This window comes from Rhea pennata, chromosome 7 (assembly GCF_028389875.1).
Source record: "Rhea pennata isolate bPtePen1 chromosome 7, bPtePen1.pri, whole genome shotgun sequence".
Classification (NCBI taxonomy): Eukaryota; Metazoa; Chordata; class Aves; order Rheiformes; family Rheidae; genus Rhea; species Rhea pennata.
In genome coordinates, this window is record NC_084669.1 from 36483396 (window position 1) to 36501890 (window position 18495).

Sequence of the window (18495 nt, forward strand, 5' to 3'; positions counted from 1 at the left end):
TTCCTTTTCAAGCAACTAAACGGTGAATTTATTAACGCTGAGAACAAAGGAGCGATTAAAGCGGCGCAACCAAACCGAAGCACGTCTAACTCCATGCACGGATGCTCTCGGCGGGGGAGAGGGCGTATTCCTTCAGTTAATCTCGGTCTGCTCCGAGGAAGGCAGCGACAGAAGGGGGTGTTTTCGCTGCCCAGCGAGCCTGCGTTCACGCACCTCTCGTGCGTGCACAGGACAGTTTCCTCCCTCTCTCCCAAAGGACGCGCACAAGAGCACGTTGCGCTACGACCACGAGAAGGGATCCGAAGGAGACGCTGCTCGGAGACGGGTGAGCCAGCCTGGAGAACGCCCCGGGGCGGGCGCTGCCCGTCGACCGGCACACTTCGCGCCCGAGGACCGTCCGAAAGCACCCTCGGGGATCAGACCTTCGCTGCCCCGCTCCCTGCCTTCCTGGAGGCAATGCGAAGAGACGGGCGGCTCCGGGCGCCGCGCGGGTCGCGCGCGGACTGACCGACGCCGCGTTCGCCTGTCGACCGCAGCGGTCTCTGCGAAAGGATCGCTGCGCCGCAGAAAGCCCACCCGGGACGCTCCTCGAGAGCGCCGGAGAGCAGCGCAGCTCTCAAACGCTCGCTAAGGGCTTTTCCCCGCTCTCGCCTAACGGCTCTTTCCTGTCGGGTGTTTCAGGCTGCTTCCAGGGCCGCCGCCGCGATGGCGGAGGAGGGACCGGAGCGGCGCGGCCGGCAGCGCGAGCCGCGGAGCAGCCGGCGGTTAAGGCAGCGCTTACCTGTTGACAAGCAGGAAGTTTCCAACCAGGCAGAGCACCGAGGGCACGGTCGAAGCAATGGAGATGTAGCTCTCAAAAAAGTCCTGCAAAGCATCGGTATCGTTAGCCGTCCACCCCGAAAGCCCACAGCGATTAGCAAACCTACTCGCCCTTCCGCACGCGGAGCAGTGCGGACACTGTGGGCGAGAACACGCTCCAGCAAAATCAGTGCGGGCCTTCGAGCAAGGACAGCGATTTTCTCGGCCTCCCCCCGCGCGCACGTGAAAGGGGACTGAGACTCGGCGCGCAGCAGGCCCCGAAAGCAACACCTACAGGAAGGACAGAGATTTCCATGCCAAGGGTGCAGCCAAACGCGTTTGTAACCCGGTTCACGCGCTATGCTGTTAAACTGGGTCTGCTCTACTTTCCCCGCTCTGGGGTGCGGAAGGCCTGCCTAATTCTCTTCCCCCTCCTCCACCCCGGGGAATCGCAGCCAGCAGCTAGGACCATCCCTGCAAAGAGGACAACCTACGCACACACAGCTACAAAACTTTTTGACTACAGAAGTAAGCCTTATTTAGCAGCCCACCCAAAACAAAGACCAAACCAGTCCAGGAATACTTGATACATTTCCCCCCCCAAAAAAAAATTTTTTTGAAAGAAAATACTATTTACAAAGCTTTACACCAAATAGAAGCACACCTGTACTTCTACTAATCCAATAGCGATGCAGCGTTCCCTGCACCACCAGGAAATGTTCTGTTCTAAGCAAACGTGCACACGCAACTGGGGGGAAAAGTATTTCTGCATCCCCCCCAGAGAGTCCCTCCCAATCCCGCCTGCCTGCCGTTTGCTGCCACCAGCAGCCTCAGCCGCGAGAGCCGAGGCCGCTAGCGGAGGGGCTTGACCCAGCATTAAGCAGTGCATCTCCCAAGAGGACGCTGCACGGATGCAGTGTTATTTGCCCAGCGTCCCTGCTGCTTTGAAACCGGAGCAAGGGCAAAGCACCGCCGCAGCTAATTAGTCACCAGCGTCGGCCAGCGCTGCCCTGAGTCGCCAAGATGCTTTTGCAAAGCGGTAGCTATTCAGCAACCACTGAAACTCAGCAGCAGAGGCAGCTGAGCTCCCACTGGGCTAAAATAAAATTAAAAAATTTAAAAAAGCAACTTGGGCCCACGGCGACGACTCAAGGCACCGGAGCGTTACGTGGATCACGGGGCATGAAATTAGCAGCAGCAAGCCAAGAGGAGTCCGCTGGGTGCAAGCGCATCTTTCGAGAGCGGAGCTCTGCTTCCGACGCGTTCACAGGTAACGCTCTTCCTCCGCCCAGGCGTCGGCACCGCGGGCAGCTCTGGAACGGTCCAGGCTGAAAAACATCCACCTGCAAAGGCGCCGGCCCCAGCCCGGCCCATCAGCCTCACGGACACCCGAAGGCGCCAGGGCTGTGCACTGCAAACAGCCAGAGACTGGCACCGGTTTAGCATCGCCAGTGACTTAGCTGGGAAAAAATTCCTGTCTCAGTCTGCGCCCGGCGATCAAGTCGCCGATCCATCGGCGCTTAATTCTGCCTCGGATGGGGTGCTAGCACAGAATGCAAAAGAAACACGTAGGCGAGAACAGCATACGATTTTTTTCCTCTGCCATTTAGGATTTTCAAGCATTCGGGTCCGGAGGGCTTTGCAGCTGCCTCCAAGCAGGGCTTGCTCGGGAACCTCCCCGCCTTGCTATTTTTCAGGTGCACAGAGAGACGACTCCTACAAACCATTCGCTTGGTGTTCGAACTCTCCGCCGGCCGCTTTGAAAGGTAATCATCCGTTTTCTTAATCAAACGGCCCTCTTCCTTCCCCCAGGCACTTACTGGCGCATTAACAGCGTGCGCTCCCCGCCCGCATACCTCTCCGGTGACCTCTCCGCCACCCACGCGAGCGAGTTGCTCAGGAATTTCTAGCGAGCCAGGGCTTGCTGCATTTTCCGCAGGTACCTCCGCGCCCCTACGCTGCGGTATTTGCAGAGCAGGACAGCGATTCCTCCCCCAAACTGCAGAGAGGCGTTGGAAGCAGTCACCGGCGTCCGCTCCGAAGCCGCCTCGGGCGTCTCGGGAGAGTCCCGTGCCGAGCTTTGGGAAGCACGGCAGCAATTTCAGACCGAGCCAGGCACAGTTTGGGAAGGAGCCTAAGAAATCCCAGGAGCGAGCGAGCCGACGCCAAGGGATTTATTCCCGGCTGTAACCCTGCATCGTCAGTCACTGCGGGCCAGCAGGAGGCTGCATGAACTCACCGAGCTTCTCAGAGGCCAGGTCCACCGGGAGCGTCAAGATGCCATGGGCTTTAACCACATCAAATACCTGCAATTTTTTAAGCCCAGCTTGGAAGACTCTCTGCTGTGGCCAAACTGCTGCTGCAAGCATCACGCCACAGGGCTGCGGCTTCGTCAGACTCAACTACCATCGCGCTGCAGCGTGGCGTTACAACGCTGGCACAGGAAACCCTCCAAGACTCATTACTCTTTTCCCACTTCAAAAAAAGAAAAGGAAAAAAAAGAGGGGGTGGGCCCAAAGAAAGTATTTTGGTGGGCTTTTAGAAGAACACGAGGGACCCAGGTGCTTCTGCACTGAGCTAACTAAAAAAAAACATTGCACCCAGCAGTGCGCAACACAAATTCAAACGCTGGCATGTCCCCAAGGAAGTAAACAACGTCGGCGAAAGGAAGGCTGGGAAGCAAAACAGGTATCGAGTCAGGAGAGGGCGGCAGGATCCTCCGCCGGCCTGCAGCCGGCTCCCGGCGCGCGCGGGGGAAGCCCGCGTCGCCTCCATCGCTGGCCCCCCCCGCAGCTCCAGCTGCGCCTGCGGCCTCTCTGCCGTCCTGCTACGAGCGACATTGCAGCAGCACCGTCCTTCCCCGCCGCGCGAAGGCAGCAGCCTTGAGGCCTGTCCAACTCATCACAGCCGTGAGCGCAGGCCCAGAGCAAGGGCGAGCCTTGCACCTCGCTCCGCAAATAAAGTGCCCAAACAAAAGCTGCCAGGGACTCAACCTGAGGGATTTAGCCCAACATCAGGCTCGCATCGTCCTCTGCCCGACTGCAGTTCTCCTTGCTGCCCCCGGTTCTTCTATGCACTGCAACGTGCCTCCCTTCATCTTGCCTCTGGTTTCCAGCTCGTTATTTAACAGCTCACATCTGCAGGTCTCAGCAATCAGCCTGATCATCCCAGAACAGGGTTTGGAAAACCGTTAGCTGAGCTTGTGCTTTGCGCCCCCCCAGGACAGGAGGCAGCTAACCCACTGCAGCTAGGAGACTAGCAGAACCATGTTGCCTGCCCGAAGGGAAGCACCTAAAACCCTAATCACTACAAATTGTTCAGGGAGGTGAGCCCAGAGGGGTCTCAGACCGGCTTCCAGCCCATTTCGGTTCAAGGATGCTTCTCCTCCCAGTCACCAGCTTTGGGAAACAGCATGAGAAGAAACGATCTTATCGCAGGTGCTTGCAGTAGCCTAGGCACCAAAGGAACCCACAGCCCCCAAGCAATAACCCCTTGCAAAGGCAAGAAAGACCCCAAAGAGGGCTTTTACAGAAGAAAAGAGGAGCATACCTTCCTCTCCCCCCTTCCAGCAGCTTGCATTCCCCTTCCCTAGCGAGCGGCTTCCCCAAGGTTGGGCCATCAGTTGAGGAGCGACAACCTCCTTGGTCCATACGCCAAGAGCCAGATGTTTATCACTGTGGTACATACTCTGGTCACAGCTGCTAAATCTTGAAGGAAAAGCCATAAAGCATCCTAGCGGGTCGAGGCTATTGCAAGCCACGTGCTCTGGGGCTTTCTCTGGCTCTTTGCCTGCATCCTGCCACTGGCGGCCTTGCAAAATCCCGCTGCCACAATTCCTTTTGCCTCCAAAGGACACACTCCACCCTTGGATGCCAGGAAGATGCTTAAAGCACACTCAATGCCTCGCCATGGGGCCATGCCACCGTCCTGCGTTGCCTGCAGCAAGACGGATAGCTGCTGCTCATTTTCTCTCCCCTGTGCATGATAAAACACACTAATACAGCTACGCTGACACTAAAACGGCTCTTCCAAGTACGGCCAGAAGCTCAGAGCTACCTGCTGCCCAACTGAGCCCCCAGCCCGTACGTCAGCCGGGGCTGAGTTTAGCTGAGGGACGCTGGGGAGAAACGGAGAAAGGAAGCCTTCTTTCATTGCCTCCTGTCCTCCTACGCACCTTCAATCTGCGCCTTACCGCGTCAGCTAACCTGCTCCCTTCACAGGTATTGCAATTAAAATTCAACCGGTCCTGCCGGGCAACGAGGCTTTGGCGGCCGCACACTCACTCGGAGGTCGGAGGCTCCCTGTCCCGTCGGGCCGGAGCAGTTCTGCAGTTTATACATCCAGTATTGCTTCGCCGTGACGAAAAAATTCCAGGGCAGCAGCGAACCGATGCCCAAGATGAAGAATATAACGTAGGCCCCATTTAAGCGGTCGCTTGGCTTTTGCCGCCTGTACGTGTTCAGCGACGGCTCGTCCGTCAGCGGCTCCTCTTCCGGGGGGGAGCCGGCGGCCGGCCGGTACATGGGGCCCGTGGGCAGCGGGCAGCCGCGTCCGCCTTCTGCCGCGGTGGCCACTGCCGAGCGAAAGCAAAAACAGCTGTTACGGGGCGAGGTTCACGAGCGATCGCAGGGCGCCCGCGAGCCAGCGGGACCACGCCGGGACTGAGCCTGACTCGGAAGCAGGCCCTTCCGTGGGGGCCGCGTCCCTGCCCGCGCCATCGCCCCCTCGGACCACCCCGCGTGCCGGCCCCCGGTTCACCGTCGGGCGTTGCAAAGCGGCTCCTGACCCGACGTGAGCCCCGCGGGCGGCTCGGCAAAGGCACCCGCCGCCGCTGCGGAGCGCCTCGCAAAGGCCCCGACGGCCTTGCGGGAAGGGGGGGGACCGCCGCGGGGAAGGGGGTGGGTGGGGGCACTGCGAGCTGGGGGGCGGGGAGGGGGGGGAGCAGGCCGGAAAGCACGGATTTCGCAGGGAAAGGCGTTTTAACGCATCCCTTTCCCCCCCCCACTCTCCCCCGCCCAGGCACTTACTGGGCGCCGCAGGGCCGCTGCGCGCCGGGCCGCCTGCTCCGCCCCGTCGGGGGCGGCTCCAGGCCGGGGAAGCGGCGCGGCGCGGCCCGCCCCGTCGGGGGGAGGTGGCTGCGAGCCGGCGCCGGGGCCGCCCGGCTTCCCCTGCGCTCCGTCTGGCTGCTGCAACCCGCCCGCAGTTCGGCCCGAAGCATCCCGCTGCTCTTCCCACGAGGAGGAAGAGGGTTGGGAGGAAGGCAGCTCGAAGCTAAACGCAGCCCTTCCCACCAAGGGGGTCCTTGGGCCGTGCCGCGCTGGGGCCAGGGGGTTCTCCGGAGGATTGGCTGTCTTCAGCTGACGTCCCGCGGGCCCGCCGCGAGCCCGGGCATGCAGCGCGCGGCAGGGCCCACTGTCCAAAATCAGAGCGGCTCTTTAAAAAAAAAAAAAAAATTGTGTAATCATGCCATGTGTTCCTGAAACGGAAATAACAAAACCCAACCCAGCGGGCCCTTCGGCGCGGCTCGGCGTGGGCTGAAGGCACCGGGGCGTGAACGCATCCTCCGCCGCCGAGCCCGCGAGAGCTGGGAGCAGAGGGCATCCCGGGGGTGAAGTGGTGGCCCACTCCGGAGAGGTGGGCGCGTTAAACCCCCCCCGCTCACTCGCTCCACTTCCTGGAACGCCCCATTAAGCAGAACTTGGCTCAAAGCCTCTGATTTCCTACGAGTTACGTTTTAACAGGCACCCAGGAGGCCCTGTGATTATTAAGGAAGTATCGAGCCCTCTCCCTTCCCCCATCCTTCCTTTCCTTTTTGCCTTTTCCTGCCTCGGGAGCATGGATTTTCCCAAAGATTGGGTTCCCTGCCTCTTGGACAACCACAAGGAAAAAGTACATATTGACAGGACGCAGCTTTTCCGCGGTGCTGCTGCCAGGAGCAGGGCAGTGCCCAGGCGACGCTGCAGCAGCCCAGGCGTCGGCTCTGGGGTTTGGAGTTAGGGGGGTTACAGCTCCTGCGGTCTCTTTCCAGCTGTTTGCCTTTATCCTGCCTCATCACGTTAGATATTTTTAACCCACTTGGGAACATTCATTTCTGTTTTGCTGAATATTTTTATGCTGTTATTTCTTTACTAAAGGTTTCTCTTCTATCTTTTCTATGAGTAACTCCACACTGGAAAAAACAGTCTCTCCCTTGCTGTTTCCTGCATTTCATGTGTGTCCATCCCCTCTTCTTCAAAGCAAAACAAAAGTGAAAAATCAGGCCCATGGCCTCATCTGTGTGTTGTGGATTCATCTTCCAAAGTGTGCTAGGTTTGCATGTGAACAACCCCAAAGGAACTGTCACATTAAGCCAGGTCTGGTTAGTCCTTGTGGCCCGGGGGCCTCCCCTCTTTTCATCGAGACTTTGTAGCTCTACATCCAAGTGTCTCCTGCTGTACCATTTTTCAGGTTTGATGTCTCTGTCCATAGTTGTTTGGCCAAGATCCAGCGGGGCCCTGCGCAGGGGATGCATCAGCACAGCAGAAGCAGAGATGGTCTGGTCTCTGCTTTTTGCAGTAGGACCAGCGATGGTCTGGTCTCTGCTTTTTGCGGAAACTCTTGCACAGGGCTGTGGGACAAACGCCAAGCACGTTGGCTCAGGTACCTCTGCTCCTGACAGCACTGCTGCGTGCAGAGGCAGCAGCCGGCTGGGACCTAGAGCTGAGCACCGCACGTCTGTCCCACCCTCTTCTGAGTCCTGAGGATAACAAATCAGATGGGCCTGGCCACCCGGGTGTAAAAATAACCCAAGACCCATGCCCGCTCTCTTTTTTGTTCTTCCTTCATGAGCAAGCAAAAAGAAGCACGTGACCAAGCCACACCACCCATGGGGTATGTGTTGAAATGCAAAGGCTTTAGAGGAGCACAGAGGTTTCTCTCTAGAGGTTTCTTCTCAGGATTTTCATCCACATTGACATGCCAGACTGCAAAAGCACCTGAGGAGATCGCACAGCCTACGCGAGTCAGTAACCCATCGGCTCAGAGGGATTTGCCTGGTATTTCTGACCTGCTGTGGTCTATCACGTCAAAAAACCCACTCTCCAGGAAAAGCCTCGGATCACATCAAAACAAGAGACCGTGACAACCGACCAAGATAAACAACACAAGTCTGCAGTTAGCCAGAGCTGCTAGAGTCCCTCAAGTAAATATTACTCATGCTCGAGAGACATCCTGCAGTGCAGATTTACAGGCCAGGTCAGGCCAGGTTTGGGGACATTCACATGTTCCAGCTGTGGTTTCTTCTCTGTGGTTTCTTTTTCGCTTTTAACTGTCATGGGAATTAAATTCAATATATTGACTGCACAGCAGAGTCAGGCCAACCTACTTTTAAGGAGAAGCAAAGAACAAAGTCTTTCAAGGAGATAACATCAGATGAAATCAGTCACCCCTTGGTCAAAGCTATCCACAGATTTGGGCTATTAGCACAAGGAAAGCCAGATTAGTGCTAAAGATACCAAATGAAAGCAACCTGGGAGGCTGAGGTTAGAAGAATTAATATAAAAAAAAAAGGGCGGGGTATCACTTCCAGAGGGAAAAACAGGGATTTGGAGGAGGAGGAGGGTGAAGGGAATGAGAAGGCCTGGGCCCCAGGCTGGAGCAAAGCAGAATGCATGAACAGTGCTGCGAAAGAAGTAAATGAAGCAAAGCGGGAGCAGATGTTGGAAACAGAAGCCTTTCCTTGCTCTGAACAACCCTGCAAGCCAGGCTTTTCAGTCTGAAATACTCATCGGAGAGCCCAAAGGCAGAGCCCCCTCCCCCTGCCCATGCTGCTGGTGGCGTTTCCTGGGAAAGAAATCCATGGGGAGGAGGACGGGGAAGGGAGCAGGGCAGCAGCGGATTGCTGCTCTGTGCTGTTCCCCTGCCCCAGACTCAGCCTTGACCCCCCACGTCCCCATCCCTCGCCCCCCAGTAGGGCCTGCGCAGGCCTTAGCTTGCACAGGCGCAGTTGTAGTGCTCCTTCCGTCTGCTGCCTTGTAGCCACGCACGCTAAGCCAAAACAAGCTATAACTCCACAGGTTTCCTCCATCAGGGACCCCGAGATTGCGGGTGCAAGCAACCTCCTCCCACTGCCGAGGCTGCCTGGGCCCATGGCATCTGCTCTACCTGCAGCACTGAGGGGCTCCAGCTGGAGATTCCCTGGCTGCTACCAGCAGCGGAGCTGAACCTGGGCAAAACTCCCGCCAGCCCTGAGGCTGCAGTTGCACCGTATGCAGCAGAACCTGGCTGTCGAGATGACACCTACCTTGATGGTCAACATGGTTTCTCAGGGGCCACAAAGGGCTGAGGGCTGCCCTAGAGGAAGGGCCCTGGAGCAAAGGCATCCGCTGCCTGGTCCCCAGCCTGATGGATGGTGGGAGCATTCGCCTAGGAGCCCCCGGCAGCCTGGAGCACAACAGCAGTGTCGAAGGACAGAAGGTAGCACAGGGAGTCGGGTTACAGAGCCCAGGGAGTACATCCACCTGCAGAAACGCGCAGGGACGGCAGATGCTACGACGGGCAGCAGCCGCCTCCTGCCCTGCCTGCAAACTCTCCCCAAGAGGAGATGAGGGGCCAGCATGCAGGAGACCACAACAGCAGAGAAGCTCTCGAGCTCCCTGTGGGCACACAAGTTGCACATGTACCTCAGCACAAGGGAAGTGGAAAGGCTAAATGCCAACAGAGGGAACAGCGAGCTTTATGAAAAAGCTCTGGAGAATTGCTTTGTCTGGGAACGAATACAAGGCCTTACCTGCTGGCTCCAAGCAACACTCCATGTCTCCACAAAATCCTTTTGCCTGGGGATGAGATGAGAGGAGGTGACAGACAATGACAGTGCAGTACCTAAATTCAACATGCTTGGTCAGTTCAAGGCTTCAGGAAGGAAGAAGTCACATCATCGCGGAAAGGAGCCCAGCTAGGCACCACCTCTGAGAGGCAGGAAAGGCAAGAAGAACTGCAAAGATATCCACGGTGGTCAGGATTACAGGGAGAGACCTCCAGAGCTGAGCTGAGAAGCCAACTCACCCATGTGTGGGGAAAAGAGGCTGCTGGAAAGGTCGGCCAATGGTGAATGAGGCCTGCGGGTGCAGCATTAGAGCAGCAGGATCTCCAGCTCCTGGTGGACAGCCATGTGGATGTTCCTTCTCAGCACGGCTAGGACATGGCTCAGATCTTCTCAGCCAGCCCCAAAGATGTCAGACTCCACCAGCAAGAGGCACGTGACAGCAGTGCTATCAGGGAGCGAAGGCCAAGCAGTGAGCTGCGACTATAAAGACTGAGAAAATTCAGCTGGAGCTCAACGTGGCAGGAGTTGGCAAGCAATTAACACGAGGAGAGAGCAGATTTTGTTTAATTATTTTTTATTAGACTAGGAAATATAATTTATTGCATAAAAATTAATCTGTTACAATAGGAATGCTAAACGTTATTTACAGTTCTTTAGTTTACAGAACAAACAGATGCGTTTTTAGAGGATGCCCCCAGGCCCATCCCCCAGACATATAAATATGGAAGCAGACCGCAGAGCAAGAGGACGGACACTGTCAGCGAGACACCGACGGTGGCTTTGCCTTCCCGGAGACGGCAGGACGCCTGCTCAGCGTCGCAAAGCTCCTCGCAGCCTCGGGAGGTGGCGTCCCCCTCCCGAGACACGCGCGGCCCGGGTGCCGCGGGAGGCGCGTGCGGCAGCAGAGGCCGGCACCGCGCGGCCCTTCGCAGCTCCCGGCGCCGTTTCCCTGATCCGAGGGACACGGAGAACAACGCGTGCGCGCCGGCACCTCCGTGGACCTTTGGGGCCCGCGCGCCGAGAGGAAGGGGAGGACGACAAGCGCCCGCAGCGGTGGGAGCGGACACAGAGGCACCTGCGGCAGTCCGAGGGGGACGGACGGATGGATGGACGGACAGACAGGCACACCATCGCTGGGGCCCGTGAAGCAGACACGGCGAGAATGAGAGCGAGAGAGATTCAGACGCCGCCTGCCCTGCGCCCCCAGCGCAGAGCGTTTTGTCTCCTGAGGAGCACCACGGCGCTCCGGAAGCGAGCCCACGCACAGCACCTATGCAGCCCCGCAGCACGCCAGAAGCCGGTTAGGTAGCTCCATCCTTCCTGACTTTGCAAGTTTATTTCTTCCCTCAGATCAGAGGCAAGGTTTCAGAAATCAGATGCTCAAACGTAACCAAAAGATGGGCAAAACCCTTCCTGCATTAAAATGCAACGGGCATTTACATTTCACAGAATGGCTGCGGTTGGAAGGGACCCCTACAGATCATCTAGTCCAACCCCCCCCCCCCCATATACATTGCTAAGATCCCCCCTCAGCCTTCTCTTCACCATGCTGAAGAGTCCCAGCTCTCACAGCCTTTCCTCACAGGGGAGATGCTCCAGTCCCTTCATCATCTTAGAAGCCCTCCGCTGCACTCTCTAGTCTACGTCCCTCTTGTACTGGGGAGCAAAAAAGTCCCCCTTCTCCCACGTGAATTAGAAATCCAATGGGAAACGAACCCGGAGAACCCCAAACACAAGAGAGAGTGACAGTATGCGTTAAATCACTGTACGCAGAGGTGCCAAGATTAATCCAATCCGAGTGCTTCCCACACTGATTTCAGGGTTTGGGAACCAGAAACGCCAAGGGCACCTTGGTAGAGCCTCCCATTCTTGGGAGATGTTTGGGCTCCTAACTATGTTCTCATCTAGTAAATCACGGGAGAAGGGAGCAAACGGGGCACGAAGCAATGCTTGGGAACGTTTGCCGTTGTGAACTCGGCAAGGGCGGGGGGCTGAATTAGTGCAGACCCTCTCATGTTGCCGAAGACGACCTGGTAAAAGTTAGCGTGACACCTGCAATACTGAAAACACGCACGCACCGACACAAAGCACAACCGGTTTGCTCCTATCTGTTTTTCCTCCGTAGAGGTCACCTTCTACAGACACCCTCTGCAATTTAAGTGCCAGGAGCAGGACCACCCGCTCTGCACCCAGACTGTGCCACCTTTAAAGGCATCCACACGTTCACAGCAACCCCTGGAGGGGAACGAACGCTTGTATGGGCAATGTTCTCTACCAGTCCCCGGAATACTTCTCCTGAACCGTCCTCCAAAGCCAATGCTCTTGTGCGCCATGTGCCAGCGACAAGCACTGCATTCCCAAGCAGGACCTGCTCTACGACACCACCGACAGACCTTGGTCAAAACTTGCTTTTAATACTTCCATTGACAGAGGACCCACAATCTCGTTGCGTTATCTAGTTGAATCTTGAGCTTTGCAGCTCCTTCCCTTTCTTTTTTCCCCCCTTAAATACAAACTTCTAAGATAAAACAATCAGTGAGCAAATATTTCTGTTTGCAGGTAATTTAAGTGTTTACCCTTCATTGAGACACTATCTTTGTACTGAACCTTCTTAAGGACTATCCCGTGATTGCTTTCCACTCATCACCCAACTTTTCCGCTGCTATAAAGGTCAATTACAGGAAAAAAAAGAGAGAAAAAAGGAACTGCAATGAGAAGAGGGAAACCCTGTCGCTGCTTACAACGCTGCCTCGCGTACCAAAACGATTAGCTCGCTTTGCGACTCATAGATCCTTCCTCGGATGGGTCACAGCCAAAGAGAAATACTGACTCGAAAGCTTCAGGTGAGCGCAAGGGGGACGTGGCTTTGCAAACACGCCGCTGCACGTCCAGGCCCTGCTCTCCGGGGCCATGCTGCCAGCACAGCCCCAAACCTGCTCGCTCATGGACCCCCCCAAAACCACCGCTTGGGGTGCAAACTGCAAACTCCTGCTTTTTTCTGAAAACTTTGGCCCACGCATCAGTATAGGGGTGCAGGACTGAATTCTTTGGTTTGCATTTTAAGTTATCTACATGAAGGCATATCCACTCCAAAAGCCTCCTCCGCACTAGGTCACGAAAGTATTCCCGTTAAAAATACGGGTCCGGAAGCACTCCGGATGCCAGAGAGATGGCCCTTCACCCCCTGAACTGTAACTCTCCACGTTTACACGTCACTCACTGCAGTGTCGAAGGAATCCCCTTCATGCCCCAACCTCAGCCACAGACTGGTTTAATCCAGCACAAGTCTCATCCCTTCTTCTCATCTCCACAATTACTCCATCTAGTCCCCCAAAGGCTTCGGCTACCCCCAGGCATTTCAAATACACTTCATACTCAGCCTAACATTTTCACTGCTCGTTTTGGACCCAGAGCAGTTGTATCACAGGTTTGCGGGGGAGCAGCCAACAGCAGCTGAGCCACCCTCTCCTCTCCGCTTCAGGGACCTGGGCTGGGCGAAGGCAAAAACTAGCAATGGAGGAAGAGGAGGAGGGCTGGGAAAGCATCTGGTGCAGGGCCAGGAACAGTGGTGGCAAATCATGTTGCTCCTTAAAGAAAGCCATGAAAAATGCACAGCAACATCCCTCCAGCCTCATTTTCAGAGAGAGACCTATTCTTCTGCAGCATGGTTGCTTGTGAGGTGCTCTGCAAGCAGCAGAAAGGGACTTTTGCAATGCAAATCATGGAGACAGTCTTAGCTTGCCCTTCCTGAACCACAGGAGCCTAGAGGCACTTATCCCTATGGACATCCCTGGGGGTCCCAGGACACGTAAACAAGTTCTTCTTGACTTGATCACACATTTCCACTACAAAACAGTGTTTATTTAAATCTCTCTCTCTGCCTCTCTGACCACAACAATGCTCTTGCTCTCACACAAAAAAGATTTATAAATCTTTCTTTTTTTCTGTGTTTTTTTTTTTTTTGTTTTTTGTTTTTTTTAAAAAAGGACTCATCCAAAGATCTGGATAATAAATTATTTGCGTTTCCTAAGAAACTGTTTTTTTTCCTTTTTCTTTCTTTCTTATTTGCCTTATTAAGCTATCCGAAGCTTTTGACAGAAGCGGTTTGTCTAGATTGTACTCATCTCTTCAACGCGTGAATGCTATTAAAGGAGGAGGAGGAGAACCAAAGGGAAGGTGAACCCAAACAAACAAAAAGAGGAGGAAGCCCCCACCTCGACCCGAGAAGCTCTAATCCCTCCCCACACGGCAAACCCGGGCAGCGGCTGCCCCTTCACCGACACCGCCGTCCCGGGGACGGCCGGGAGGAAGAGGAGGAGGAAGGCTGCGTAACACCTGAATTGAAGGTAAACGCGGAGGCTCGGTCTCTAAGGCTGACAGCGATGTGGGGAGGGAGGAATGGGAGAAGCGGCCGGCCTCAGCCCGCCCTCGCTCGGCCGCAGCACGGGGACGGTCGCGCCTTCCCTCCGCGCGGCCTTTGCCCAGCAGTTCGGGAAGGCCCCGGTTTCGTCCTCCAGCTCTTCCCTTCGCGCCGTCCTCCTTGGCTGAGGGCTGCCAGCCGTGGGGAGCATCATCAGCAGTCGCCCTCTGTGGCCATGACTACCAGCATTTCGCTCTTGCCCATCTCTTCTAAGGCACTGGCCAGGGTGTTGAGATCACCGTCGTCTTGGTGCTCAGCTTCCCATAAGTCCAGGATCACCCCGGTGGGGCTGGCTTTGGTGGCAAAGTAGTTGAGATACCTGCGAAGGAGTAAGAGAGAAGGTCCTGGTTGGTGTGGGTTTCTGTGAACTGCGAAGGAAATGCCATAACACAAATGCCACGGGTAGGTGTAGATGGATATCTAACTGGAGGCACTCCATCAATCTGAGGGAAAAGCCCCCTTTGGCCTGCCAGGGACTTTTACCTTCCCCGTCCTCAAAGTCTCAAGTGCCCCAAGAGCCCAGGAGCACAAGTATACGCTTCTGCTCTGATTATTCCACTGCCAACTCTGCTCATCGTGTCAGGCCCCCAGCTGCAACAGGGGGACAAGACTTCTCTCCAGGGCTGGGAGCGAGCATCTCCCCAGTGACAGAGTGGACACACAGGTCTGCTGTCCTGCAGCCAGGGCGCAGAGCAAAACCTCTTTGATGTGGGCACAGGCAGGCAACACAAAAGCACATGGGAACCCACCGGTCCACAGAAAGCTTCTGCGCGAGAAGTCTCCAGTCATTTCCCCTGGAGCTGGGAGCATCCAGGCTGTTGCAGATTTTCTGCCGGATGGAGAGGGGGATTTTGAAGGCGTAGGGTCCCACCTGGGTCGTCACAGCACTGCTGTGGTGTGAATGGAGGCCATCGAAGGTGCTGGCATTCTGTGAGGGGAAAGACGAGAGGAGACATTTCAGCATAGAGTGGCAGCAAGGGAGAGGCCACTTCTCCACTCTCCCAAGTATGCTTGAGAAACAAGGCCAACGTCCAAGCTAGCCGAGGTGGTGTCCTGGGCAATAAAATACTGAGGGATACCTACAGCTCCCTTGGCCTCAGGAGAAGGGTAATCTCTACATTAGATGAAATCCAAACCCACATCTCTACTACTGGAGAAGCATTCTCTGATGCTTGCTCGTGTCTTAATGACTAATAGCTGTTGGTATGCGGCAACAGTCATTTACAGGAATACCAGCATATTCGATTTGATCACCAGATGTGATCCAAGAGAGCCAGAACCTTGTTTTTCCTGGGAAAGAGGCAAGAAACATCTTCGAACAGCTCTGGTGCTCCCAAATAGACCTTGGCAGTGAAACCAGTACTCTCAGAAGAGGTGTCATCTGACTCTTCTTCATGGACCTTGCTCCTCTGTCTAAATCTGGAACAAGGCATGGCCGTGAGGCCGTACTTTCCTCCTTTCCCCTCTGCTCACCTCTCCAAGTGTGACATGGAGCTGGAAAATCCGCCCTTCCCCTTCCACTTGCCGGACGCAGATCTTGCAGGTGAGCTCCGTGGAGGCCTGGCTGTACCTCTCCAGGGTAAAGGTGCAGTGCAGGGCTCGCTGATTGCCACTCCAGATGTGATAGAAGGGGATTTCCTGCAGATCAAACCACAACCTCAGCAAAGCCTTGCAAATGTAGCAGTGGCTTTCCAGAGAAATCCCATCTCCTCCCAGCCACCTCAAATTAATAACAGGAATGGGGCCCTGGTCTCCAGTTGCCTGCTTCCTTTGCAGCAGAAGGGTCTCGCTTGGAGATGGTAGCTGGCAAGGTGGGATAGATGGACCTGACAGATTGGATCCCGCCAAGAAAGACGAAATCAAAAACAGTCTCCCTTATTCCTCCTTCCATTTGGGAGACAGCCTGAAAGGGCCTCAAACATGGTCACTCAATCAGCCACCCATGAGGCAGGACCTTCGGGTATGGCTTCCTACCACAATGGACCCAATCTGAGGCATAAGATAACCCCCAGATCTGCTAGGACGTGGGCAGTGCTGGCATCCATTGGACTGGGGAAGGGAGCCCAGACAGGCCTAGCTGCTCAGGCCCTTGGTTCCTCACCTGGTACTTGGCTAGCAGCTTGCTCCTCCACAGCGAGTGGGGGATGTCATGGATGGAGAGACGCAGGTTGTGGTAGCTGTCCTTGAACGGCAAGGGCTTGGGTTCCTCCAGCAGATAGCCACCCAGTGTCCTCTCCAGCTCCAGCACCTCCTGCAGGGCAGAGGGGACAGGGAACCATGAATTCCAAGACTGGTGTCACTGCATGAGAAACACAGGCCGTTCTTCTACCTTCTCCTGTTGCTTTGGACTGAGCTATCCCCCAAAGCCAGGTCTATTCCTGCCTCGCCCAGCAACAGTGACAACAAGCGACGACAAGTACTACAAGCCCTATGAAGGTCTCCATCTACCCAAATAAGAGCTTCCACACAGATTTAAACGCAAATCAGTAAAATAACTCCAGATTTGGGGTTAGGTTTAGCTCAGTTGCTTAGAGCGTGATGGTAATAATGCAAAGTTGTGAGTTCGATCCCTGTACAGGCCACTCATTTGAGGGTTGGACTAGATGATCTCCAGAGGTCCCTTCCAACCTTACCAATTCTCTGTGATCCCTTCTAGTTTCTGCCTGTCGGCAAGGAGTCCTAATCAGGAGAGCACGCCGTCATTTGGGTAGCAGCTTACTGAGAATCTACCAACTCATTTCACAGAGTTTGCTAGTTTTCAGTCAACTCCAGCCTGAGCTGAAACCTGTATTTTGTAACTTAACATGTGAACGTCTGTATACGCCTTTGTATTTCTCAGCTGATGTGAAGGTCTCTTATTTCAGCGACACAGAAAGGTCAGACACTTTAAGGGGTCTGTTTCAAGATATGCCCACGTAGCTCCACCGTATCTGGGTTTAACACCGTCAAGCTTTACTACATCAGCAGTTCTCGTGAAAAAAATAACATCTAGCAGCCAGAGCACTGCCTGCTACTCCACCTAGAGGCACTACGGCCATCCTAACGCAACAAGACAAATAGCAGGGAATTAAATGGCCACGGCACTGGTGGTCCAGGTAGCCACAGGGACAGTACCAAAACTCAAGTTCCTCATGTTGCACGTGATGTTATCAGTGCCACAAACCCTCCCCAGGAGGGGAGGGGAGGGTCTCCAAGGGGGAACAGTAGGACCTGTAGAAAACTGAGTCAAATCATGGCAGAAATCTCTGCACCAGAGAGAAAAACTTGCAGCAGGCAGCAGCAGGACCTCTTGTAGAGCAAGAGGGGCCCAGAGCACTCGCTAGGCGGCACCCTCGCCACTTCCTTCGGAGGGCACCAGGAAGGATAGAGCCGACCTCCGGGGAAGGCAGTAAACACGCTCGCTGTTTAACGCTGGTCATTTTTCACGGTATTGCATCAGGTTGTCTGCTCCCTCGAGCCAGGCCTTCCTGAGAGGCCTCAAGCGGCTCCTCGCTGCCAGCACAAACAGGTCCAGGAAGCAGCGGCAGGAGCAACCCGCACCAGCGGCTGGCTGGCGGCAGTGCTGGAGGATTAGCCTTGAGCCCAGCTGCACGCGCAGCGGCCTCGGCGCTCATCAGAGGCTCCGAGCCGCGTTCACAGCTGCTGATTTACGCTCCTCACCGCTCTGCTGAGCTACGTTAGGCGCGAACAACGCCCAGGCTGGTGACCTACCTGAGCATCACGCTCATGACTACCAGAGAGAGAGGTCTCAAATGCATTAGGAGGAAAAAAAAAAAAAAAAACCACAACCCAAACCAGACCTGCAAAATCTCTGGGCCGTGTCCAAGGTGACAAGATTAGCATTTGCCTAATGAGAACTGGTAGATATCTATGGCTTATCGGGTCTGCAGGGCTCCAAGATAGCTTGCATGCCCTTTGTCAGGCCACATCTTGAATTAGGCAGGGCCTTCTCCTCACAAGCTTCAGATACAAAAGAGAGACACCACAACAGGTAGTCTTTCGTGTCTTTGCAATTACTCCTCCCTGGGCCTTGAAACCTACGGGCCACTTTTGTTGTCCGCCTCAGGGTGAAATGGCGGACACGCACGCCTGGGAACTCAAAAAGGCGATCTAAAGATGGGACCACCGACTCCTACACCCCATTCGCAGGTGACATTACCTTCAGTGCATCTGGCGTGTCCTCCAAGCAGTAGACTTTGAGGCTGTACTCCAGCGAGGTGCAAATGGTGGGGGCAAAGATAGCCAGCTGGAGTCTCTTGATGGCTGACCTGGAGTAGGGCTCTCCCACAAAGACGTAGGTGCCAAGCTGGTCTAACAAAACGTGGCAAGACTTTGCTTCTAGCTGGCAGTAACAGGGAGTGTTGAGGGTCTCCTCATCCAGGGTCACAACCTCCTACAGGGATAAATGGCAAGTTAAGGCTCCAGGTCAGCCCTTTGCCCAGGGTGATCTGTTGTTAGAGCTTGTGCACTGAAA

General features: G+C 55.3%; 2 protein-coding genes across 4 annotated transcripts in view; both read right to left on the reverse strand.

Annotated features, from left to right (window-relative positions):
* Positions 1–5860, reverse strand: part of SLC29A3 (solute carrier family 29 member 3) — an 11647-nt gene extending 5787 nt beyond the window's left edge. Inside the window, exons 1-3 of one of the 2 annotated variants that reach the window (XM_062580619.1) lie at positions 5826–5860; positions 5082–5371; positions 782–864 (exon numbers count right to left, since the gene is read on the reverse strand). In XM_062580619.1, the coding sequence (XP_062436603.1) occupies positions 782–864; positions 5082–5371; position 5826 (374 nt within the window). In that variant the 5' untranslated portion in view covers positions 5827–5860. Of the gene's footprint in view, positions 1–781; positions 865–5081; positions 5372–5825 lie in introns of those variants that run through there. The other variant, XM_062580620.1, reaches the window with a different exon arrangement.
* Positions 5861–10158: 4298 nt separating this feature from the next.
* UNC5B (unc-5 netrin receptor B) overlaps positions 10159–18495 on the reverse strand; it is a 59012-nt gene continuing 50675 nt past the window's right edge. For both annotated transcript variants that reach the window (XM_062580056.1, XM_062580055.1), the window contains 5 exons: positions 18181–18414; positions 16123–16272; positions 15495–15659; positions 14771–14949; positions 10159–14340 (listed from right to left, as the gene is read on the reverse strand). In XM_062580056.1, coding sequence (XP_062436040.1) covers positions 14175–14340; positions 14771–14949; positions 15495–15659; positions 16123–16272; positions 18181–18414 — 894 coding nt within the window. In that variant the 3' untranslated portion in view covers positions 10159–14174. The remainder of the gene's footprint in view (positions 14341–14770; positions 14950–15494; positions 15660–16122; positions 16273–18180; positions 18415–18495) is intronic.